The 23,205-nt window shown below is 52.4% G+C and overlaps 8 protein-coding genes across 8 annotated transcripts; 4 read left to right on the top strand and 4 right to left on the bottom strand.

Moving 5' to 3' along the window:
• Window positions 1–1,014: 1,014 nt before the first annotated feature.
• Window positions 1,015–3,419, top strand: NUU61_005291 (uncharacterized protein; the record flags this gene model as incomplete). The annotated part of the gene is made up of 4 exons (XM_056655873.1): window positions 1,015–1,129; window positions 1,203–1,219; window positions 1,281–1,391; window positions 1,461–3,419. 4 exons carry the CDS (start codon window positions 1,015–1,017, stop codon window positions 3,417–3,419), a joined length of 2,202 nt encoding a protein of 733 aa, XP_056511486.1.
• A 485-nt stretch (window positions 3,420–3,904) lies between these two features.
• gpi10 (putative glycosylphosphatidylinositol-alpha 1,2 mannosyltransferase) lies at window positions 3,905–6,489 on the bottom strand (the record flags this gene model as incomplete). Its single annotated transcript, XM_056655872.1, has 5 exons — window positions 3,905–5,363; window positions 5,422–5,568; window positions 5,634–5,836; window positions 5,907–6,137; window positions 6,205–6,489. 5 exons carry the CDS (start codon window positions 6,487–6,489, stop codon window positions 3,905–3,907), a joined length of 2,325 nt encoding a protein of 774 aa, XP_056511485.1.
• A 554-nt stretch (window positions 6,490–7,043) lies between these two features.
• On the top strand, window positions 7,044–8,571 carry car2 (ornithine-oxo-acid transaminase; the record flags this gene model as incomplete). Its single annotated transcript, XM_056655871.1, has 3 exons — window positions 7,044–7,520; window positions 7,632–8,333; window positions 8,386–8,571. 3 exons carry the CDS (start codon window positions 7,044–7,046, stop codon window positions 8,569–8,571), a joined length of 1,365 nt encoding a protein of 454 aa, XP_056511484.1.
• A 923-nt stretch (window positions 8,572–9,494) lies between these two features.
• Window positions 9,495–13,908, top strand: NUU61_005288 (ATP-binding cassette transporter YOR1; the record flags this gene model as incomplete). The annotated part of the gene is made up of 3 exons (XM_056655870.1): window positions 9,495–9,746; window positions 9,817–12,471; window positions 12,535–13,908. The coding sequence occupies 3 exons, from the start codon at window positions 9,495–9,497 to the stop codon at window positions 13,906–13,908; spliced, it is 4,281 nt and encodes a 1,426-aa protein (XP_056511483.1).
• Window positions 13,909–14,249: 341 nt separating this feature from the next.
• On the bottom strand, window positions 14,250–14,915 carry NUU61_005287 (flavin-dependent quinone reductase; the record flags this gene model as incomplete). Its single annotated transcript, XM_056655869.1, has 1 exon — window positions 14,250–14,915. One exon carries the CDS (start codon window positions 14,913–14,915, stop codon window positions 14,250–14,252), a length of 666 nt encoding a protein of 221 aa, XP_056511482.1.
• Window positions 14,916–16,194: 1,279 nt separating this feature from the next.
• On the bottom strand, window positions 16,195–16,596 carry NUU61_005286 (uncharacterized protein; the record flags this gene model as incomplete). Its single annotated transcript, XM_056655868.1, has 2 exons — window positions 16,195–16,251; window positions 16,351–16,596. The coding sequence occupies 2 exons, from the start codon at window positions 16,594–16,596 to the stop codon at window positions 16,195–16,197; spliced, it is 303 nt and encodes a 100-aa protein (XP_056511481.1).
• Window positions 16,597–18,806: 2,210 nt separating this feature from the next.
• On the bottom strand, window positions 18,807–19,856 carry NUU61_005285 (aldo/keto reductase family protein; the record flags this gene model as incomplete). Its single annotated transcript, XM_056655867.1, has 1 exon — window positions 18,807–19,856. One exon carries the CDS (start codon window positions 19,854–19,856, stop codon window positions 18,807–18,809), a length of 1,050 nt encoding a protein of 349 aa, XP_056511480.1.
• Window positions 19,857–21,866: 2,010 nt separating this feature from the next.
• NUU61_005284 (uncharacterized protein) lies at window positions 21,867–23,023 on the top strand (the record flags this gene model as incomplete). The annotated part of the gene is made up of 6 exons (XM_056655866.1): window positions 21,867–22,063; window positions 22,116–22,249; window positions 22,314–22,466; window positions 22,519–22,719; window positions 22,792–22,917; window positions 22,974–23,023. The coding sequence occupies 6 exons, from the start codon at window positions 21,867–21,869 to the stop codon at window positions 23,021–23,023; spliced, it is 861 nt and encodes a 286-aa protein (XP_056511479.1).
• Window positions 23,024–23,205: the final 182 nt, after the last annotated feature.

Raw genomic sequence — 23,205 nt, 5'->3', positions numbered from 1 at the left:
GGGAAAGGAAAAACACACTCGCGAGGAAAAGTCTTTTTGTTCATTGTGAAATCTGGAAGCTTGGAATGTCCGTCGTAAAAATAGTCCTGCTGCTCGATTGATCCGAACACCAGGGTGGAGTAGACGCAGCTCTGCTAAAAACTGTTTGGTTTTGATCTCCCACCGAACGATAAAAAAAACCCAGAAGCGTCAGTGTCATTAGAGGCACCACGCGGGCTATGTGGGGTTGATATATAGAGATTCTGCTGGTCATGACTGTGTCGAGTCCCCCAACATCATGAGGACTGAGACACTTGGTGACCACAGTGAGTTGGAGAGAAGAAGCGGAAGCGAGAAGCGAAAAGAACAAGAAAACCGAGTTGCCACGTGACAATCCACCGATCCACGTGACCACCTGCTTTTTCTTCTCGCGCGGCTGTCCCCTCGGGTTTGCTTCTCTTCATTACACTTCATGAAAAATCAAAGAACGCATAATCAACCTCCAATTCCTCCATGCCATAGGATGGTAGGTCATATTGGCGTACTAGAAGAACCGCTGAGCAACTTAAGGCTCCTCGACGGCGCTGGGGAGTTTCGGCTCCTTGAGTGCAGTGGTGGATGCGAGTCACCTGCTGCTCGGACATACCCTGATCTCGAGGGTTGCTTTTGTGTAACAACTGAAGTCGGTCCTAAAGTCGGTGCATTCGGCATATTTACGGATCGACTGGTGTGGATGTACCCTCGAGGTCTGCAATAGCACGTAGAAGACCCTGAAAACCTGTTTGGGCCGACAAGTCGGGCTCAAATCACCAAGGAATGCAAGACTACCCCAGGCTTGGCTTGCAATGCTACCTGGTTATTTGGCTATTTGGCTACTTGACTAGAATTAAGCAGTCCCGCCGTAGAGCAGAACAGGGGTTGAGTGCCCCTCGCAGCCCGCCATCGGTCTCCGCCCCGGGGTGCCCGGGTCACTTTTCTCCCCTATTCATTCCACTCCTTTGCTCTTCTGTACCACTCCTTGGATATCCTTCCACCATGCCGAATGGCATCAGCAAGCGCCAGCAGCTGCGTAATGAGAAAACTCTGGCGGAGCTGATCCGTACAGTCCCTGGCAATGACCGTTGTGCCGATTGCGATGCCTTGACCCCAGGTTCGTCCTTGAACGATAGAAATTGCTTGTTTTGCGGCCCCCGGGCTAACTTTTCTTCTTTGCTCTGTTGCAGGATGGGCAAGCTGGAACGTATGTCTTCAATTACTTTCGATCGAGTCCGCGCACACACTGATGGTTCAATCACCGGCAGATGGGTATCTTCCTCTGCATGCGCTGCGCCGCGCTGCACCGCAAGTTGGGTACACATATATCCAAGGTCAAGTCATTGTCCATGGACACCTGGTCGTCGGAACAGGTTGATGTGAGTCGAATCCAAGTCCTCGAAACCGATCAATCCCCCATGGAGCTGACCGCAGCGTGATATGAGCAGAATATGAAATCGCACGGCAATATCCTCATGAATAAAATATACAACCCCAAGAACGTCAAGCCCCCTGTGCCGACCGATGTGGATGAAGCCGACTCGTGCATGGAACGGTATATCCGGCAAAAATACCAGTACCGGTCGTTGGAAGATGGGAAGCCCAAACCCCCGAGCCGTGAGGATCCGAGCTACACCAGGTCCCCCGAGCAGTCACGGCGCGATCGATCTCAAGAAGGATCGCCTCCCCCACTGCCGCCCAAGACCGGCAAGCTCTTTGGGTTCGGCCTCCGGTCCGCGTCCTCGACCTCAAACCTGCGTCGCTTCGGATCCAAGCCCAAGGTGACGTCGCCACCTTCCGATGAAGAGTCCTGGTCTCCACCGCCCCCAAAGAAGTCGTACACAACACAAGGACTCGGCGCGCCGGTCGCTGATGTGACCACTGCCTCGTTCGAGTCCAAGATGGCGGCAATGCGGGAGATGGGGTTCACCAATGACCGCCGGAACGAGATGGTCCTACGCGGACTCAATGAGGACCTGGATCGGTCGGTGCAAACTCTGGCGAGACTGGGCGAGGGAAATCAACCAGCACGGGCTCGTACTCCGGCCACGACGGGCAACACGGCGCCCGCTCGCGCGGTAACCCCGAAACCGGAGACGTCCAACAATCCCTTCGAGCGGGCAGCTTCAAACCCAGCGCCGCAACAGTCGCAGTCTACTTCGTACAACCCGTTCGACCGGCCTAGCCAGCCACCAGCATCGGCACAGCCCCTGGAAAACTCGTTCCAGAATCTGCAGGTCTCACAGCCGTTGTTCCCGCACTCTACGGGAGGATACCCGAGCCAGGCTAGTTCCATACCCCAGGCGCCGTACCAGCCGTCCTTCGCGCCTTCCGCAACATCGACATTCTCCCAGAGCAGCTTCGTCTCATCGCCACAGTCGATGGAGAATAGCTACAACCCATTCCTCCAAGGACCTTCTCAACCACAGGGTGGCGTGGCCAGTCAGCCATACGGGGTTGGCAACCAAACATACCCCAACCCCAGTACAACACAGAACAACCCGTTCTTCAGCGCTGCACCGCAAAACCCTCCTCAGGCCCAACAGCCGCAGCCAACTGGCTCCGTGCCCACCCTCGCAGTCCCCAACCCGCCCCGCCATGCGAACACCATGCCGGCGGTCTCTTCGACCTCTCCATTTGGCACATCACCATTCGGTACCTCGCCATTTGGCCCAACTCCCTCTTTCCAACCGCAGCCGCAGTCACAGGTACCCACCGCTGGCCAACCCTATAACCCATTCCAGTCGGCGACAGCACCTACCACGCCGCAGAGCGCAGGGCCCTATCCAAATCAATTCCAATCTCATCTGCAACCCCACCAGCCCCAGCAGCTCCAACAACCCCAGCAGCTGGCACCGCAACCCACGGGTATGGACAAGAATAGCATTCTATCCCTGTACAACTTTGCTCCGGCTTCATCCACCATCCCAGAACAACCGCAGCCACAGCCGCAATTCGGCATGGGCCCTAGCCCCGCTCCACCCCTAACCAGCTCCGTCACCTCGACGCCCCAGTCTCAACTGGGCTCTAATCTCCCCACCCCTCAGCCTGGCATTGGAGGTGCCCCGCCCACTACATCTCGCAACCCATACAGTGGTGCCGCTCCAACCGGCTCGGGTCTTGCTGCTCAAGCAGGCATTGGCTCATACCAGCCCTCGTCAGGACTGGGGATTGGCATGGGTGCTGGCACTGGGGCAACTGCCACTGCCCCGCTCACGGGACTGAAGACGGCCACCACTCCTTTCTCTGCGAGCCCGTTCTCCTCGAGTCCATTTTCTGGACCTCCTCCATCGAACCCGGGGATGCCCAGGCCTCATATGAGCCAGCCGAGTGTGGACGTCAGTGGAATGCAGAACGGCCGACACAGCCCGGATGCTTTTGCTAGTCTGAGTGCTCGCTATGGCTGAATCTGGTTTGATGTGAAGCATGTCTTTTCTTTTCTTTTCTCTTTTTTTCCTTCTTTTTCTTTTTCTTTTTCTAGGATTTTGATAATAGACATGCGGTATTGGCATGGACATGGACATGGACATGGATACTGATTATGATATGGATATAGAGATCGATGTACATGTCTGGGTGCATCATGAGAATTTCTTGCCTGTTTCACTCATTTCATTTCACTTCTTTCTTTCTTCATTTCTCTCTTTGTGTATCTGCCTTTCTTCTGCTGTACAACAACTTGGTCTTATGGTTAGCGATCCGAAAATGGTACAGAGATTGATCATGGAATGAAACAGCATGATTATTTCCAAAATAGCAATCTCTAAATCTAATTTACATTCCCAATTTTCCATAATTAAGTAAACGGGCAAGAAATAGGACAAGCCAGGTTTCGAGAGCCAGACCTCTCGCAGAAACGGCGGAATCGGTGTATATCAAAGGGGCATGTGTTTCAGGACCACAGATCCCGATTCAACGGAGTCTTACTCTTCTTAGATTTACCTCCCAGCCAGGCAGGCCAGGACGGAATCCAATTACCCCTGCGTACAGGGAGATGGAACTTCTCCCAGAAAGTAGCAGATCGCGACCGCGGAGCCCACGGCCACGCGGGGGAAGAAGAAGAACCGGCGAACAGCGAGCGAGCCGAGCGTTTCCACGAGGCAAAGGTAGAGGGTGAAGACGACCACGGCCAAGACGAAGGGATGAATGCCTTCCACCCATGCTTCTTCCGGGGACCATTGGCCTCGTTCTTGATGGCCTCAACGATGCGGTCGAACTGGCGATCGCGGCTCTCGCGCTCGCGGCGATAGGTTTCAGAGCGCCAGGCGTCCTGCTCGGCTGGGTCGAGGCACCAGACGATGATGTCGCCGCGGCGGCGCCAGTCGTCGTGCCAGGCGGTGTTCCATGTGCGCCAACACTCGGCGTACGAGGAGCTGCGGAGTAGATTGTGCAAGGTGGGTTCGAGCTGGGCGAAGAAGATAAGGTAGTCGGGCCATTCGTGTTGGGTTGGTGTGTTGGTGGTGGTTTCTGTTCCGGACAGGGCCTGCGCGCCGGAGGAGTAGCTTGGTCGGCGCGGGAGATGGCGCAGGCCGCCGGCCATGTTTTCGCGCAGGAATTGGTTTGGGTCGTCGTAGAACTGGTCTGCCTCGTCCCGGTAGACGGCCTTTTGAGCTTCGTTGAGGTCAATGGGTGGTTCGCAGGAGAGCGCCCAGGCGTGGATGCTAGGGTAGATTAGGTGGGAGCGCCAGGGTGTGCTGTGGCATGGCATGAGGAATCCTGCCGTGATTCCCGTTGCGGGAACAGCGCTAGATTGAGTAAATGCAGTCGACCATCCCTCTGGTTTGGGCAGTGAAACATGGGCTTCGTGTCGTTGGCGGAGGTAGGAGAGGACATTGAGAGGCCCCGATGCGTGCCATACGGTTGTGTAGAGCGCAATGACCACGTTGACCAACACGAGGAAGATCAGTGTGAGCCTTCGCGGCGTATCTGAAACAAGTGTCTCGCGATATATGACAGACCAGAAGGATTGCACCAGGTGCGGAGCGGCCAAGATGTGGAGAGATGGAAGTAGTGGGTAGATAAAGCGCACTTCCTTGTGCGAGATCAAAGAAAGGGCAAAGGGCATTACTAGACACACCGTCGCCAACTGCACCCGTATTGACGTTTGCACGCGATCGACCGCCGAGGCCTCGCGGGTCGTCAAGGTGCGGTAGATACCAACGAGAGCGGAATATATCAAGGTTGTGAGCAGAAGTGGATAACCCTGCGTGAGGTAGTAGTGCCAGTCATTGTGGCCATAAAACACAGCTAGTGACTGCGCGATATTAAAATATAAGAACCGAACTGGTGGGAATGTCCAGAACCCATAGAAGAGACGGTCCACACCAGCTGATACTGCCAGCACGGACAGTCTAGAAGTACTGGTCAGCTTATCCACCCCCGCGGGAAAGACCTAGGAAATAGACTTACCCGCAAAGTATGACTTCGCGAAAAAGGACCTTGCGCTGTGCCCAGGAGGTCCGAAACCAAACGACGCTGGCCAGGGTCGCCCAGATCAAGATATTGGTTGGTCGAAGGATACAGGCGACAGCAGCCAGTGACAGGCATTGGCGTAAGCTGCGGAAAGGGTGCGTCAGCGGCTGCTCTAACATGAGTCCGAGTGCAAAATATCCTAGTCATACTTGCGGAGAATACTTCGGTCTGCGTCCGTACCCCTCCTTGCAGTGCTAACATCTTGGGCACGGCTATTAGCGGACTCCGGGCCCGCCGACCACTGCCATGGCCATAGCTCTAGCGCAACGATGGTAATTGTCGTTTCAAGGCAGTTGGAAAGAGTCCTGGTCGAGCAGAACCATTGCCAGGGATTGAGGACCGTCGCGGCCAGCTGTCAACAATCAACCAATGCTCTTCCCCGCTTTTTTACCCCCGGAATATTTGCTGGAGTGAGTACGTACCGTTGCCCACGCGCCACGTGAATCTTTTCCGTAGATGCGAAGAGCAAGCTTCCATGTGTAGAAATCCCCGATTGCCGAGATTACGCCTTGCGCAACCTTGGGCGCGGCGATCAACAATTCCGCGCGCGTCGCGGTAGTGAGACGGAGGGCTGACGCGAGAAGATTGGCGCCTTGGTAGAGGGCGGCGAAGAAAAGAGGATGGAGAGAGGAGCGGAGTTGGTGTCGCCATTCCTACGCGAGGAAATGTTAGTATATGAGTCGTGGAGAGGAGCATAGATGCAGTGACAATGCCACTCACCCACGTCAGCCAGGCGCCTTGATCATTGCCGAACGCGATCTGCCAGGCCGGCTCCAAGGACTGGAAGAACTCATCGGGCTGGAAGAAGGTTCGGACGACAAAGGCATTGAGAAGGCGGAAGGCAATGAGGAAGAGGAGAACGTTTGCGGTGGGGGACAGAGGTTCGAGCTGTCGCGTGGATGACTTGGATTGCACGGATGACTGGGATGGCGTGGATGGCGGGGATGGTGTGGATGATTGAGATCGCGTAGATGGTCGGGATCTGGAGGGCCGGGGAGAGGCCATGGCGGAATGAGACACGAACAGCCAGAGAACAAAGAGCCACTCAGTCCGTCATGACGTGGGGGAAAAGGCAGAAGACCGGGGCCGGCAAAAGGCGGCGAGGCCATGACGATCTCACGAGTCGACCATTCATTCCTACATGAACGAAATACAAATTAGTAAAAAAATAGTAAAAAATAGTAAAAAAACAGATGATAGAATGCTGTGCATATTTCAACGTCTCATCTATCTCGATCTATTATCAATCTTATACACCATGTTCATTGACCATCCAGGCCCCTTAGATCCGGTGACACGCCCCGGCTCGAACTGCGCATAGGAATCAAAGTGGACCCGCGCGGTTGACAATCACCTCCACTCTGTTCGCTAAGTACAGGTTTAAGCTAAGAGGCGTCGTGGGGAGGCTTTGGGGCGACCTACAAATACGGCGTCCTCTCTGGGGTTTGGATATTGTTCTGCAACTTCATTTCTTCTTTATCTCCTACATCTCTCCAGCATCAAGGACACCTTTTCATTGATCAGCAGTCTCCACATCAAATAGCACCCCACACTTCACCATGGCCACCAACGGCTCCAACGGAACCTTCTCCCACCACCACGCTGCATCCACCGACGCCGCCATTCAGGCCGAGAAGGAGTATGCCGCCCACAACTACCACCCGCTGCCGGTCGTCTTCGCGCGCGCTCAGGGAACTTCTGTCTGGGATCCCGAGGGCCGACACTATCTCGACTTTCTTTCAGCCTACTCTGCCGTGAACCAGGGCCACTGTCATCCCAAGTTGGTTGCCGCCCTGGTTGAACAGGCTTCCCGTGTGACGTTGAGTTCCCGTGCATTCTACAATGACGTATTCCCCCGGTTCGCCGAGTTTGTTACCCGCTACTTCGGCTTCGACATGGTCCTGCCCATGAACACTGGCGCCGAGGCAGTCGAGACGGGAATCAAGATCGCCCGCAAGTGGGGTTACAAGGTCAAGGGCATCCCGGAGAACGAGGCCTTGGTTCTCAGCGCGGAGAACAATTTCCACGGTCGCACGGTAAGTTGGTTTTTGTTACCCAGCCCCCTTGTCCAGCATCTTCAATGAGACCGTGCGGGGGGAGGTCACAAACGAAGCCCCTCAAATGTGGCTGATGGTCCCTTGCATTAGTTCGCCGCCATCTCGTTGTCATCCGACCCGGAGTCGCGCGAAAACTACGGCCCGTATCTGCCCAACATCGGGTGCACGATCCCCGGCACGAACAAGCCCATCGCATACAATGATAAGGCTGCGCTGCGCGAGGCCTTTGAGAAGGCCGGCCCTACACTGGCGGCGTTCCTCGTCGAGCCAATCCAGGGCGAGGCGGGCATTGTCGTGCCGGATGAGGACTACTTGCGCGAGGCTCGCGCACTCTGCGATCAGCATAACGTGCTCCTGATCTGCGACGAGATCCAAACAGGTATCGCTCGCACGGGCAAGCTACTGTGCCACGAATGGAGCGGGATTAAGCCCGACTTGGTCTTCCTGGGTAAGGCCATCTCCGGGGGCATGTACCCCGTCTCGTGCGTGTTGGGTTCCAAGGACGTTATGCTTACAATTGAGCCTGGCACCCATGGCTCGACCTATGGCGGCAACCCCTTGGGCTGTGCTGTCGCCATTCGCGCCCTTGAGGTGGTCCAAGAAGAGCACATGGTGGAGCGCTCCGAAAAGCTCGGGCAGGTGTTCCGAGCCGGGCTGCGGGCCATCGACAGTCCGATCATTCAGACCGTGCGCGGCAAGGGCCTGCTCAACGCTGTGGTGATTGACGAGTCCAAGACCAATGGTCATACTGCCTGGGATCTGTGCATGCTGATGAAAGAAAAGGGATTGCTGGTATGTACTATTGTCGGATGACCAAAATCACCCGCTAATGAGCCTTGTCCAGGCCAAACCCACTCACCAGAACATCATCCGCTTGGCTCCGCCGCTTGTTATCACCGACGAGGAGATTCAAAAGGCCCTGAAAATCATCGAGGAGGCTGTCAACGACCTCCCAGGGCTCAAGGGTGCCGCGGAGGACCAAGTCATTCCGCCGCCGGAGAAGAAGGTGAAGATCGGAGTAGAGAACTAGAAGGGTGGGACCAAATCCCCACTCCGCTCCCAACAGCGATCTTTCTAGCGTCCAGAATCAAAGGCGCTTGGCCGGATGCTTAGTCGTCACAAGCCTGTCGAGGCGGGATGGGGCCCATGACAATGCCATGTTACCACGACACGATGGAATGGCTTTTTGTTTGACATGAAAAGTTGACTTGCCAGATCTCCAAGAATTAGACCATATATTGCTTTTGTCCATATCAGGAAATAAGGAGAATGAGTAGCTAAGCAAGCGCAAGCTATTGCGACTATATATACATATTTTTTTTTTTTTGCTGACGGGTCGGAGATAGTTGACGGACTATGGGCCATGTTGGGAAAATAAACGGGGCCTTCCTGCTTGAACCTTTTTAATTGGACCCTCAACTAAGCTTGTCCTATAAGCCTCTCAGACCCGGTCGGCCACGGACTTCCAAAATGTCCGGCTATAGAACTAAGCGAATGCGAATCCGAGAGTCCCAAGGTTCCTTTTTGCTTAGATTCGGCGATGTGCTTGTTTCTTCTTCTTCTTCTCTTCTTTCTGTCCCGTTTCCGTTTCAAGCATTTTGATCCCCCCTACACATCACCGTGACCACTATATTCACAGAGTGGACACTCAAGAGACCTTCGAATATAGAAGCCTCGGCGATGGATTGATTTGGAAATTCCCTCGGAGGTAGGCTTTTTTTCTTTTGCTTATCTCCTGTCAGATCGAGTACTATAAAAGCTCGAATGTCTCAGCCCGAGTACAGACTGACATTCTCTCAAAAGATCCCAAAAATCCATGCGATCGCAAAGCATTCCGCTTTCAGCGCGTCCCCCCACAGCCATACTTTTCTGGGCTTGCGATGACCACCAAGGCCAGTGAATAATTATTGTCATTCTTTATGACCTGTTTCATGGTTTCGGGGATTTTCCATCATGTCTGCGCCCGAGCCCCGGCAAGTCGCAGATGAAAAGCTGCAGACTGCCTCCAGTTCGACTAGATCGACCTCGGCAGAAGCCAAGACGGGCGGTTCCGAGCTGCCTCAACCGCGAAAATGGTATCGCAAGCTCAACCCGCTGCGACTGCAAAAGACTCCGCCCGTTCCGAGTGAGCGGTCGGTGTCGAGGGAATATCAGGCGTCGATATTGAGCATTATCTCGTTTCAATGGATGTCGCCGCTCATGAAGGTGAGCTATTCCTTGTGTTGACCATGTAGATCATGCCATGGATGGTTTGCATTGCTGACTCGATTCCAAGGTGGGCTATCTGCGCCCGCTCGAGCTGCAGGATATCTGGACAGTGAACCCGAACCGAGCCGTGGACTTATTGTCCGATCGGCTCGACGCGGCGCTTGCCCGGCGCACAGAGCGCGGAAGCAAGCGTCCGCTCTTGGGAGCGCTGTATGATACATTCCGGTTCGAGTTCTTACTGGGCGGCGTCTGCCAGCTGTTCAGCTCGCTGCTGCTGGTCTTTGCGCCGTATTTGACTCGTTACCTGATCTCCTTCGCTACTGAAGCTTATATTGCTCAGCATAGCAATTCCCCGGCACCGTACCTCGGCCGCGGCATGGGGTTCGTCGTGGGCATTACCTGCATGCAGGCACTACAGAGCTTATGCACGAACCAGTTTCTCTACCGGGGTCAGATGGTCGGCGGACAAATCCGCGCGGTATTGATTTCCCAAATTTTCAACAAGGCGATGAAGCTGTCTGGTCGTGCAAAGGCAGGAGGGAAGCCAACTGCAGAGGAGATTCAAGTGCTGGAGTCCACGAAAGAGAAGTTAATGAAACCGGGTGAAAAGACCCAGGAGAGGCCCAAGGCTGCAGCAGACGCACGCGGAGTCGCAGGCGATGGCCGTGGATGGAATAATGGCCGTATCATTGCACTGATGAGCATCGATGTGGACCGAATTAACCTGGCTTGCGGCATGTTCCATTTGATATGGACGGCGCCGATATCCATCATTGTGACGCTGGTTCTGCTGCTGGTCAATATCGGGTACAGCTGTCTGTCGGGGTACGCATTGCTGGTTATTGGAATCCCGCTCTTGACCTTCGCCGTGCGATTCCTGGTCAAGTTGCGAAAAAACATCAACAAGATGACCGACCAGCGCGTATCACTAACACAGGAGATCTTACAGGCCGTGAGGTTTGTCAAATTCTTCGGCTGGGAGAGCAGCTTTTTGAACCGCCTGAAAGAAATCCGTCGAGGCGAGATCCGATCTATTCAGACCCTGATGGCTGTTCGAAATGGCATCCTGTGTGTGTCTATTTCCATTCCCACCTTCGCCTCAATGCTGGCTTTTATCACCTACTCCCTATCGAGCCACAGTTTGAACCCGGCTCCGATCTTTTCGTCCCTTGCATTATTCAACTCACTGCGCATGCCGCTGAACATGCTGCCACTAGTCATTGGCCAAGTGACCGATGCTTCGACTGCCCTGAGCCGAGTCCAAGAGTTTCTCCTCGCTGAAGAACAAAAGGAAGACATTGAACGAGATGAGAACATGGCAAATGCCATTGAAATGGATAAGGCGTCATTTACATGGGAAAGGCTACCGGCAGAAAAGGATGAAGACAAAGTCCAGAAAACGCTTGGCGGACGCCCGAGTCGTTCGGGGGTCTCAACCCCTAAAGAAATCCCCGATGCCGAGAACGAGGCTCCTGCGGAGCCATTCAAATTACAGGATATGACGATTGAGGTTGGACGCAACGAGTTGCTGGCAGTTATTGGGACCGTGGGATGCGGCAAGAGTTCCTTGCTCTCTGCTCTCGCGGGCGACATGCGAGTGATAGACGGATCTGTGCGACTGAGCACCAGCCGGTCCTTCTGCCCCCAGTACGCCTGGATCCAGAACACTACTGTGCGCAATAATATCTTGTTTGGGAAAGACTACGACGAGACCTGGTATGACCAAGTGGTTGACGCATGTGCCCTAACCCCAGATCTCGAAATTCTTCCGAATGGAGACCAGACAGAGATTGGAGAACGAGGCATCACTGTCTCTGGTGGACAGAAGCAGCGTCTCAACATTGCCCGCGCTATCTATTTCAATGCAGAGCTCGTGCTCATGGATGATCCCCTGTCGGCAGTTGATGCACATGTCGGGCGCCACATTATGGACAAGGCTATCTGCGGTCTTCTCAAGGACCGGTGTCGGATTCTGGCAACCCATCAGCTGCATGTGCTCAGTCGATGCGATCGCATTGTGGTCATGCAAGAGGGCCGCATTCATGCGGTCGACACATTCGAGAACCTGATGCGCGAGAACCAGCTCTTCAAGCGGCTGATGTCCACTTCGCGACAAGAAGACTCGAACGAAAAGCCCAAAGACACCGAGGAAACAGTTCAAGAAAAGACCGAGGAAAAGCCCGCAAGTCCGAAGATGGCCGCACCTGCAAAGCCAGCAGCCGCTTTGATGCAACAGGAAGAGAAAGCCACCGCTTCCGTCGGCTGGAGCGTGTGGAAAGCGTACATCCGAGCATCCGGGAGCTATCTCAACGCCATCATGTTGATTATTCTTGTGTGTCTCGCCAATGTTGCCAACATTTGGACCAGTCTGTGGCTTTCGTACTGGACCTCCAACAAATACCCGCACCTGTCGAATGGCCAGTATATCGGCATCTATGCCGGACTGGGCGGCAGCGTCGTGCTGTTGATGTTTACTTTTTCGACCTATATGACAACCTGCGGCACCAATGCCAGTAGAACCATGCTCCAGCGTGCTATGACCCGTGTCTTACGCGCTCCCATCGCGTTCTTCGACACGACGCCGCTCGGGCGCATTACTAACCGGTTCTCGAAGGATGTGGGCGTGATGGACAACGAGCTTTCGGACGCGATGCGGATCTATGCGCTGACGATGACGATGATCCTCTCCATCATGATCTTGATTATTGTCTTCTTTCACTATGTGGGTTCTTTTTGGATGGCCCTCAAATTTAATTTCTAATGGGATTGTGCTAACCTAGTTTAGTTCGTCATCGCACTCGTTCCGCTGACCATCCTGTACCTCCTCGCCTCCAACTACTACCGAGCATCTGCACGGGAGATGAAGCGACACGAGGCCGTTTTGCGGTCTATGGTGTATGCACGGTTCGGAGAGGCCATCACCGGCACTGCGTGCATTCGTGCCTATGGGGTAGAAAACCAGTTCCGGCGCAGCATCCGCGACTCGATCGATGTGATGAACGGCGCATATTTCCTAACCTTCTCCAACCAGCGCTGGCTAAGCATTCGACTCGACGCCGTGGCCACAGCCCTGGTATTCGTGACTGGCGTCTTGGTCGTCACGTCTCGGTTCGACGTCTCTCCCAGCATTTCCGGGTTAGTTTTGTCATACATCCTTGCCATCGCGCAGATGTTGCAGTTCACAGTGCGGCAATTAGCCGAGGTGGAAAACAATATGAACGCCACCGAGCGCGTCCATTACTACGGAACCGAGCTGGAGGAAGAAGCGCCCCTGCACCAGACCCCCGTGGCCGCCAGTTGGCCCGAGAAGGGCCGGATTACCTTCGACAACGCGCAGATGCGGTATCGGGACGGACTGCCGCTCGTCCTCAAGGGGTTGACCATGGATGTGCAGGGTGGCGAGCGCATTGGTATCGTGGGACGCACCGGCGCCGGCAAATCGAGTATTATGTCTGCACTTTTCCGGCTAACGGAGTTGTCGACCGGCTCCATCCATATCGACGGCGTCGACATCTCCACTGTTGGTCTGTACGACCTGCGCTCCCGTCTGGCCATCATCCCACAGGATCCCGCGCTGTTCAAGGGCACGATCCGCTCGAACCTGGACCCGTTCAACGAGCACACCGATCTCGAGCTGTGGTCCGCGCTGCGCAAGGCATACCTAATTGCACAAGACCCTGCGGAAAGCGAGAACACAGAGAACATCTCAGAGCCTGGCACCGGCACCGGCACCACGACCCCAGCCACAGACAGCGACGCAAAGCCGCGCCCGACAGCAAGCCGTCTACACCTAGAAACGCCAGTCGACGAAGAAGGGCTCAACTTCTCACTGGGACAGCGCCAGCTAATGGCACTGGCGCGCGCGCTGGTCCGCGACGCCCGGATCATCGTCTGCGACGAGGCGACATCCTCCGTTGACTTTGAGACCGACCAGAAGATCCAGCGCACTATGGCCCAGGGCTTTCATGGCAAGACGCTGTTGTGCATTGCGCACCGGCTGCGCACCATCATCCACTATGACCGCATCTGTGTCATGGACCAGGGCCAGATTGCGGAAATGGATGCGCCGGTGGCGCTGTGGGATCGGGCTGGTGGGATCTTTCGGGCTATGTGTGATCGTAGTGGGATTACGCGCGAGGATATCTTGGAGGTTGATTGATGAACCCCCCCACCTCTTTCTTTAGCTTAAAAGTAATGATTTCATGGTTGTAAAAGAGCATGAGAAGCAAGTATACACAATTTCTAACAGAAGTTCCACGATTATTTTCTCACGATCATGACCGTCCTACGATAGATGCCATGAGAGCGGCAGTCTATATTGATGTGCCCGATGCTGTTAGACTGACTGCCTTGGAGTGAGTGTCCCTCGAGTGGACCTAAAGTGGAAATGGCATTCAGCCCTACGGGTAGGCTGTACACGAGACGATAGGTATACTTAGATTCACATACGGTAACTTCCAGTCTATATCGATACACAAACACTTGTAGAGTCTATAGCAATCACTCCTTATCCAGCTCACAGACCAACTCCATCCCCAAATTCCGCATCATCCCCTCAATCCCAGCCTGCCTCCACCCCTCAACATCCCTCGCATCTAACTCAACCTGCTCCTCCTCCTCCGACAACGACCCCACCGGCAGGCCCGTATGCTTGATAATCAGCCCAGGAGCCGTACCAACCGCCCGCATACGCAGCCCATTCAACACGCCCCGTAAATGCTCCGCCGCCTTGCCGCCACCCCGCGAGCCGTACGACACGATGCCGGCCGGCTTGCCCTTCCACTCGTGGAAAAGATAGTCGAGCGCGTTTTTGAGGCTCGCGGGGATGCTCCAGTTATACTGGGGCGTGACGAAGATGAAGGCGTCGCATTTGCGGACTATACTTGACCAGGCTTGCGCATGCGGCTTTGTGTAGTGCGGGGTTGGGTCTGTCGCGGGCAGACTGGCTGGGATGACGGATTCGTCGTATAGGGGCAGAGATTGCTTGGCTAGGTCTAGGATTTCGAGGGTGATGTGGCGTGGGTCGGTGATGCTCGGGTCGGAGTTGGGCGTGGTCGGGATGGTTGGGTCGGCGGAGAGGACATCGTAGACGTAGCGCGTGATTGTGGGGTTGAGGCGCGGTCGGCGCGTACTGCTGGTGACGATAGCGATACGTTTGGGTGGCATCGTTGCAGAAAGAGAGAGAGAGAGAGAGGGGTGTGAAGGGCGAAGAGAGAATAAACATCGAGAGTGAGGGTTATGAGGTCATGTTTTTTTACTTGCGGAGTTTTGGACTTATCGGACTGCACAACACACTACGAGGACTCGACATGTTCTTTACTTCTTTCATTTAGAACGCCGTAAAGTGAGATACATGTTTTTTCTAGGACTGCATTGGCATTTTAAAAAGCCAAAACACCATAACGGTATAGTTACTACACTAAATACCAGAATTTATACATTCAGAGAACCCTCTTACCAGGCTTCGGGCATTCCTCATTCTTCGTAAAAGGAATCAGGCATCTCAAATATGTACAAGACAAGACCCAGTAAAGGATGCATCGAGTCACCAATTTGTCATGAACGGCCCCCTGTTCCTCTCCCTCCATGTAATTTGTCCCTTAATGTCGCCTCGCTGACAGCCTCTCCCTTATCCCACGAGCAACCCTTCATGAATATCGCTGTAATAATGCTCGAGTAATTAGCCTCAGCTATACCGTAACAAAAAAGGAGAGAGAGAGAAAAGGAGGATAAGCAGAGGGGGGAAAGAACAACTGAACATACACAATGCCAAAACCCCTCTATTATCCACATTAGTGGGGACATCACGGGGTGTTTGTCTAAGCAGCTCGACGCTACAATCGAAGCCATAGGCCTTGTCCAGAATGTTACCTTTGTAGCGTGGTCGGCATGGAGGGCAAAGAGGCTGATCGCGATCTATGGGTTGATGGCGTAAGTCAGTATACCACAAAAGGACAAGAACCAAGGCACCCACAGTGAAATAAGAAATGGAAGAACTCATGAAGCATTTTGTAGCTTTCCCACTCTGCCCAGTAGTCTATGAAATGTTCGTCCGCGTAATTGTATATACGATCACCCCAGTTTTTGCGTCGATCATGATCGCCAATAGTATGGAACTCCGACCGCGCCGGGTCGACTGAGACTGGGCACAAAAAAATATACTTCCCATGTATCGCTTTCATTTGCAATTCTGGGTCGTCGCGACATGCCTCCTCATTGAGATCCCACCACATTCTGTCCTTGTCTGGTTCTCGGCTTTCCAAGAAGCGGTCTGTTCGATAGGTAAGGCTTAGGGTTAGTGAGTTAGAGATGAAGGGTAAGTGAGCCCACACACCTCGATAGATGAATCCTTGGACTCGCGCTCCCCTCGGTACGTCCTCCGGCCTGACTTTTCTGCCATTCATAAGCATCCAGTATTTCTCTAGGTGCGCGTCGCCGCAGAGGATCACGCGTGGTCCTCTATGTCGGTTGTCCAAGAAGTGCTTGATATCTTCGAAATCATCTGGAACGGAGATAATAGAGATAGTTAGCTGGTGTTTACCCTCTTTCCCTGCAAAGGGAAAAAAAAAGCACAATCAAGGCGCAGAACCAGCTCACCCACTGTTTGAGTCCAGGCGCGCTCCAGGACAACAGACTGTTTGCCAGTCAGGACTTGGAGAGCAATAAAGCTCAGCTTGGTTCTAGTTTTGTCAAACCAGCTCAGATCCTTGTCTCTTTTCTCGATTTTCACCATCACCTCGTAGGCAGTCTTGACTATGTCATGGGCCTGGTTGAGGATCTTATCAACGGTTTGAGTCACATCACCAAGCGAACCAACTGTTCTTCCTCTCGAATCGAGCTTTTTCATGTTAGAACACGAGCTATGGATGATGTCGGCATTAGTGCTTAGCATCCACACGCCAAGCAGGAGAGCCACTAAGCAAGTCCGCTGAAGGAACTGACTTGTGGGCACCATTATACGGATTCATCAATTGAAGCAGAGCTCAGCAGAAGGGAAGTGCGACAAAGGGGGGGGGGGGGGGGTATCCACGGGCATCTTCTGCTTTAGTAGCATCTACGCCCCATTCGAAACTCGGTTTGTTTCCTTGGTCATTGCCGGCATATGGTAGCGTCTTCTGAGTTTGAACAACGGTTGGACCCCCAAGTACCTAACAGCGGGGCGAAACTAACCAACAACGAACATGGCCCCCCCCACCTTGTACTCATATGTATATCTCCGTACTGCAATCCTTGATTATATATACGCAATTCGTATGGGATATTTGTAATACTTTCCGAATGCTATGCAGAACCCCCCAATCCCCGACTCTATTATTTTACATGATGATCAAAACAAATTGCAACGATTGATTGTTTCTTCACTCCTTCCTTATATTTAACAAATGCTGGAGCATATTATAGATATATGCTCTATTAAGCTAGCCTCAATCACCTCCAGACATCAATATACCCGGAGAGACACCTAGATGATAACTCCCGGCCCTTGCGTGTAACAATGGCTTCTAGTGCACAGTGGGAGCAAAAGAACGATCGCCCTGCCTAGACATAAATTGGGCGTTGTCTGGTTTCTATTTGAAGAATAATTTTACCTTGACGACAATCATCGTATACAGCCCTCCTCACCAGGGAAATCGAAAATCATCCGACTCTCGGCTGCTCAAGAAGAACATTTTGTTCAATTATCTTCTTTCTTTCTTACTTTCTTTTATTTAGAAAACCGAACTCAACATAGAGTAGGATGTGAAGCATGCTCTCCGAAACAGAATACACCCAAGTTTGACTTGTATACTTGTAGCCATCCCCTATACTGCAGCACCGATCGGGCGAAGGAATCAAGGTTGAAGGCTATATATATATGTCGGTATTGAAGAGGCAAAACCTCTTGGCGAAAATATCCAAGAACTGGATATGATGTAATTGAGCAAAAACTAGTCGAAAAAAAATCTCTAGTATCGAACATCTTGTCTATGTGCGGACAAGGACAGGCTGGGCACGGCACGAAGTTGTGGATACATCGACAGAGATGTGGTATTGTATACACAATATAAGGACTTGGGGCCAAGCTAGGGCCGCCCCTCGCGCCGTTATATAATCAACTTCTGATTGGGTCCTCGCAGTCTGGAAGTAACTATTGATTATCACTATCCACTTGTATATACGCGCAGCCTCCAGATTTAATATTTCTCTTCCGTTGGAACTTTTTGCCCCGTATTGCTTTGTAATTCTGTGGCCTAGTCACTGCTGATTTTCTACAAGATGTGAACTTGAGAAGCTTCTAGGATACACTTGAAGGTTCTCCCAAAATATACTATGGAGTGATGTGGAACTAATCTTCCCCTCCTTTGATTTTCACAGGAGCATGATTGGTGAAACAATTTGTGGAAATGAATTAAGTACAGGGATTATGGCCACGCAAAAGCGCCCTATCACTATGGGATCTAAGGACGATCAATTAGGTAAAAGAGAAACATCCCGCCCGAGGTTGTAACATCAACGAAAGCATGAAAGATATAATAAAGAATATCATGAATATATAATGACAAAAAGTGAAATAGATAAACCAGATAAAAGAGAGTATCAAAATAGGGTATAGCCCAATTGAAAGGCTAGAATGGATATGAAAAGTGCGATTAAGGCGACTATGGATGTATATTCCCGACGTAGACTTTATTTCAGTTGATTACGGATAACTATCAGTCTTAACAAGGCTTCGATATATCCTAGGTCCCTGCTGTTACCAAAGTGGATCTGAACAAGAAGAGAGATTTAACCATAAATTCCACCCCCACTCCGGGGCTGAGAGCTGAAATCCTTTATGAGATCTCGGGATTTTGCCAGGAGAGGCACCATAAGACCGGACGAGTTATTCCAAGCGTTCTCTCTAAGAATGGCAGTGGAAATGTGGCGGAGGATTGACTACGACCGTCTTCCTCTTGGATCTCTCCAGAGGATCTCTTTTCCATGACCCATTTATTGCCCTATATTTCACCTCCAAGTACCTAATTTTAGGAGAGCACGTGTCTCTATCTAGTCCCAGCAAGAGTAAAAACCAAGTTGCTAGTACTCGCACAGCTTGGCTGCAATAGGGGGATGCCGACTTCCCACTACGGGGCAGCTGTCGAGAATAGATCGGATCTCCTCCAAATCCGAGTCTGACAAGTCAATATCGCGGGTATTCTCCGCAACGCGTTCCTCGGACCTCGCGCCAAAAACCGGAACAATAACTGGCATGCGCGGAAGACGACTTTGAGCCCTAAACCAAGACAAGGCCAGCTCGGCCGATGTGCAGCCCCTTTTCTCCGCCAACTGGCTCAGTGTATGGACCAACTTCAGATTGATATGGAGATTCTCCCGCTGAAAACGAGGAAAGAATCGATGGTAGTCGTTGGCCGGCAGATCATCGGGGCTCTTGATACGGCCGGTCAGCATCCCGGCACCCAACGGCGTGAGGGCCACCAGCGTAATTCCCAGCTCGGCACAGGTCTCCGCAACGCCATTCTCAAACCCGTTCGTTGCCCACAGACTGATCTCCGCTTCCACTATGTCGATGGTGGCCACTTGCGCGGCGCGGCGGATCGTGCTGGCGCTGACCTCGCTCAGCTGGATGCCGCCGATCTTCTCTTCCTTGACCAGCTCCCCGAGCGCACGCACCGTCTCCTCGATGGGCACTTTGGGGTCCACACGCCCGCAGCCAAAGAGGTCGATCTTTTTCTTTCCATCGAGGATGGCGTTGGCTCGGTCGACGAAGCCCCGAATGGCTGCTGGTGAGCAGTCCATAGCAAACGTGCTCATGTCGGCGATGCCACTTTTGACTGTCAGAACCACCTTGTCGGCATCTTCGGGGTACGCGGTAAAGTAGCGGTTCATGAGATGCAGGGTGTTGTAGTCGGGTGTGCCGTAGAAATCTGCTCCGTTCCAGACATTTGCCCCAGCCTTCAAAGCGGCCTCTAGGACAGCGAAGGTTTTCTCCTCGGGAATCACATCGCCTTTTAATGTCATGCCTAGTAAGAGGTTAGCGCCTCGTGTCTCAAGTCGTTGAGTATAGAGAGACTTGCGCATAAGACCAAGCCCATTCTGGCCGATGGACTTTCCTGCGAGGATCGGCATTGCGGCTGGTGAGAGATGTGAGATACGCAGACAGACAAGGAAAACCTGTTTGTTGTGATTTTGAACCTCCGCAAGGATCTTACCATTTAAGAGTCTATGCCTTCATCAATACCAAGCCATCCCAAATCCCGATATCTCCGCGCCACCACTCCCCAAGCTTTTCACGAGTCAGTCTTCATACATAATCAAGCTGATAGGTCCACTTCAAATCTAAATTACCTTGGTCTTCCTGGGATAGTCTTTGCAATTAACCGGCTGCATTCTTAAAAGCCGATATTTCCGTGTCTGTATCCCAGATCTCCCACTAGAAGCTGTAGAAAGAGAACAAAGACTCTGCGTAGTTTGACATTAGGGCCAATATCTCCGGGCCCCACATCTGGGTAAGGCGAATCTTAGATCTCAATATCAAAAAGATGTCGTGGAAATAATGCATGGCAATTGGAATAAGTTTGCTTTGAGTAATCCCGAAGCAAACTCATGTTGTCTCTTCCCGGCCCTGCATTGCTGGATTGGGTGTGCATCGTTGAGACCCCGTCTTGGGTCTTACCCTCAGGGCTTATAGTGTCGAGGGAGCACCAGTGGCCGTAATAACCCCCGCAAGGCAGTTTGCTTGCATATAAGCAATCAAAGTAATAGAATAAGATATATCTGTGAAGCAAAGTCTCAATACAGGAGGAAAGATAAAATATGGCACACAGGATTATTGAGTCTCGCGTGGGCCCAGAATCGGGTACAACATGCGCCAATGGTAGGTAATGATACTAAGGGTTAACGAGAAACGGGAGGAGAGAAAAGAAAGAAACACAACAAAATGAGAAAGAGGACAATAGGGAAAGGTCCAATTCTGTAATGGTCTCGACCGTACCTTGACAGCCCTCGCCATGTATGGTTCCAGATCCTAGGTGTCAAGGAACGTGGAGAACCTGTCATTCTCGCATGTGTTGCTTAATGCCTGTATGCGTTGGTCATCACAAATGCGTCTTTCAAATCTACTATGCTTCATGGGAGCTCTTTTATTTCGGTTTCCATGTGACGCCGAGCCGTCTAACTCGATGCATAAAATGGCACTGTGGCTCTCCAGCAGCCAAAACGTGTCACCGAACAAAGGAGGATCCTCGTGCAACCATAGGTATCTTTGAATATAGGCCAGTGTTCCATCTATTCGGGACCGATCCACATCTGGTGCATTTATTGCTATAGTGGAGGTGTTCCTGATCCATGTGGAGGTAGGGCTGGGATATGGTGACACAGGCAAACTCAACGGCTGGAGATCTGTGCAAGTGTAGTTTTTCAAGGTTGTATCAATCGCGAAGGGGAAGGATATCTGGGCAATACATGAAAGACTAGGGCATATTCAGGAGTGCACTATTTGTTTCCGGTGGGACGCGAAGTAACCTTCATCGAAGCTATGACCACCGCTCGGGTTGATCGGCAAGGAAATCCAGATTATTTCGAGAATACTTCGGAGATGTTTCTACGCGATAAGCTTTGTCAGGCCCAAGAGGCATGTTTAATGGTTGTGCCCGAGCCAAAATAGTCCGAGTCAGGGGGACTGGGTGACAGAGGGACAGACTGCTACAGGTCTATCACCGCGTGAGAAAATTGTAGAAAAACATGACTCCAACGTCATCTAGAAAAGAAAAAAGACCTCTGTGTGCAGATGAGATGGACGTTCTGTCATCGCCATGCCACATGGGCAGAGCGATGAACGCGAGTGGAGCTGTCGGTGATCTGATAGCCAGCCATTTCCGCACGTTGTCGGCCTCGCCTCCACCGAGTGGATTCGGTGGCTCTCTAGTCCCACCGGATAGTCGACCGTTTACTTTTCTATCCCTCTTTCTTCCCACCCTCTTGTCCCGGCAATGATATAATGTCCAGGACGGTATGTTCTTGCTGTTCCTGGTCGATCTCAGTTTGGCGGGGTCCGCCTGATAGTCGAATCCTCTTGAATGCACCTCGTGTATTTGTTTCATTAAATAAAGCTCCTTTTGTGGGAGACCGACTCTGGCCATGAGCCAGTTCGCTTCCCAGGACTTTCAGGAGTGGTCAGCCGACTCTCGCCGACAGAGCACATCCACCGTGTCGTCGGCGTCAACGAGCATTCTCTTCCCGAGTCCTGGGGCCTCTTCTGGATCCAGCTCGAGGAAGCAGTCATGGCAGTTATACGATGACGCGGTGCGGCTGGAGCTCAATCCTTCTGTGACCATGTCTGTCCTGGAATGCACCCATTGCCATTGGATTGGACTGACCGGGATGCAGTTCTTTTCTGAAAGGCGGCCAGCTGTTCAAGCTCCGCTATAGCTATATCGATGTCTGTAAGGATGCGACCGGGGCATTGAAATGCCTCGAGCTTGGGGGCGGGGTGGGCCAACAGTCGCCCTTTATCCATGCCTGTGAGTCTTTCCGAGTGATCACTTCTTTTCTTCTAAATTGAGGACCCAGCCTGATCAATGCCAGTCAACAATACTAAATTGCCGGTGCCGCATCTGGAGCACCCCAAATCGTCTGGGGAATATCCCCTGCGCGTATCCTTTCTGGAACAGCAGACCGTGCAGACGGCCCGCACAGTGTTTATGACTCAATTGTCATATAAATTTGAAAGCTGGGATGGTATGCGACCGCAGATTCTCTTTTGGGTGCCTAATCATCTTACAGTGTGTAGATTGTGTACAATTCCAAGAGCTCCTGCTGGGATCCAAATTGGTCTTCCTTGCCGGCATCGCCGAGGCCAAGTCCAAGGGCCGAGGAGAAGAGTGTATCAGCCAGAATCTGCGCATCCTGCGCGGTCACAACAACAAGCGTGTGATGTTATTTTTTGCGAATTCACAACGGAAAGAACTGAAGCGATATGTGTCCATTCCGCGTGAGTGTGATTTGCAAACCATCCCTACCTCTCTTGGATGTTTACCTGACATTGTTCATTTTTCGCCTCTAGTAAATTGCATTGGGAGCTTCAAACCTCCCAAGAAAGCCGGACGACCAGTTGCTCTCGATCTCCAACCGAATTTTGATATCCTCGCACAAATGCGAAACCTGCAAGTAGAGTTCCTGGACGACGATGGTCAGTGCCTCCCATATTGCACCTTCGAGCTACTTTCCAAACGCTGACACCTCCAGACCGCAAGAGCTTCTGCCAGCTGCTGTCGTCGGACCTGACGATTGGATGAGTGTTGTCACGATACGAACGAACCATAGCAAGGCGTTGGGGAACATAGAAATGTAAAATTAATTAATTAGCGCGGAACCCACTTGATTCGACGAAATTTGCCGGCATCCATGCACATCCCCAATCCATGTCTTCTTTTGACTTTGTGTAGTTCGCATCCACCCACGTCGTGCTCTCCGTGGG

The sequence above is a fragment of the Penicillium alfredii genome (assembly GCF_028826965.1).
Source record: "Penicillium alfredii strain IBT 34128 chromosome Unknown utg000007l_segment0_segment0, whole genome shotgun sequence".
Lineage (NCBI taxonomy): Eukaryota > Fungi > Ascomycota > Eurotiomycetes > Eurotiales > Aspergillaceae > Penicillium > Penicillium alfredii.
Note: the sequence above shows the minus strand (reverse complement) of the source record. Positions and strands in the feature narration are given on the sequence as shown.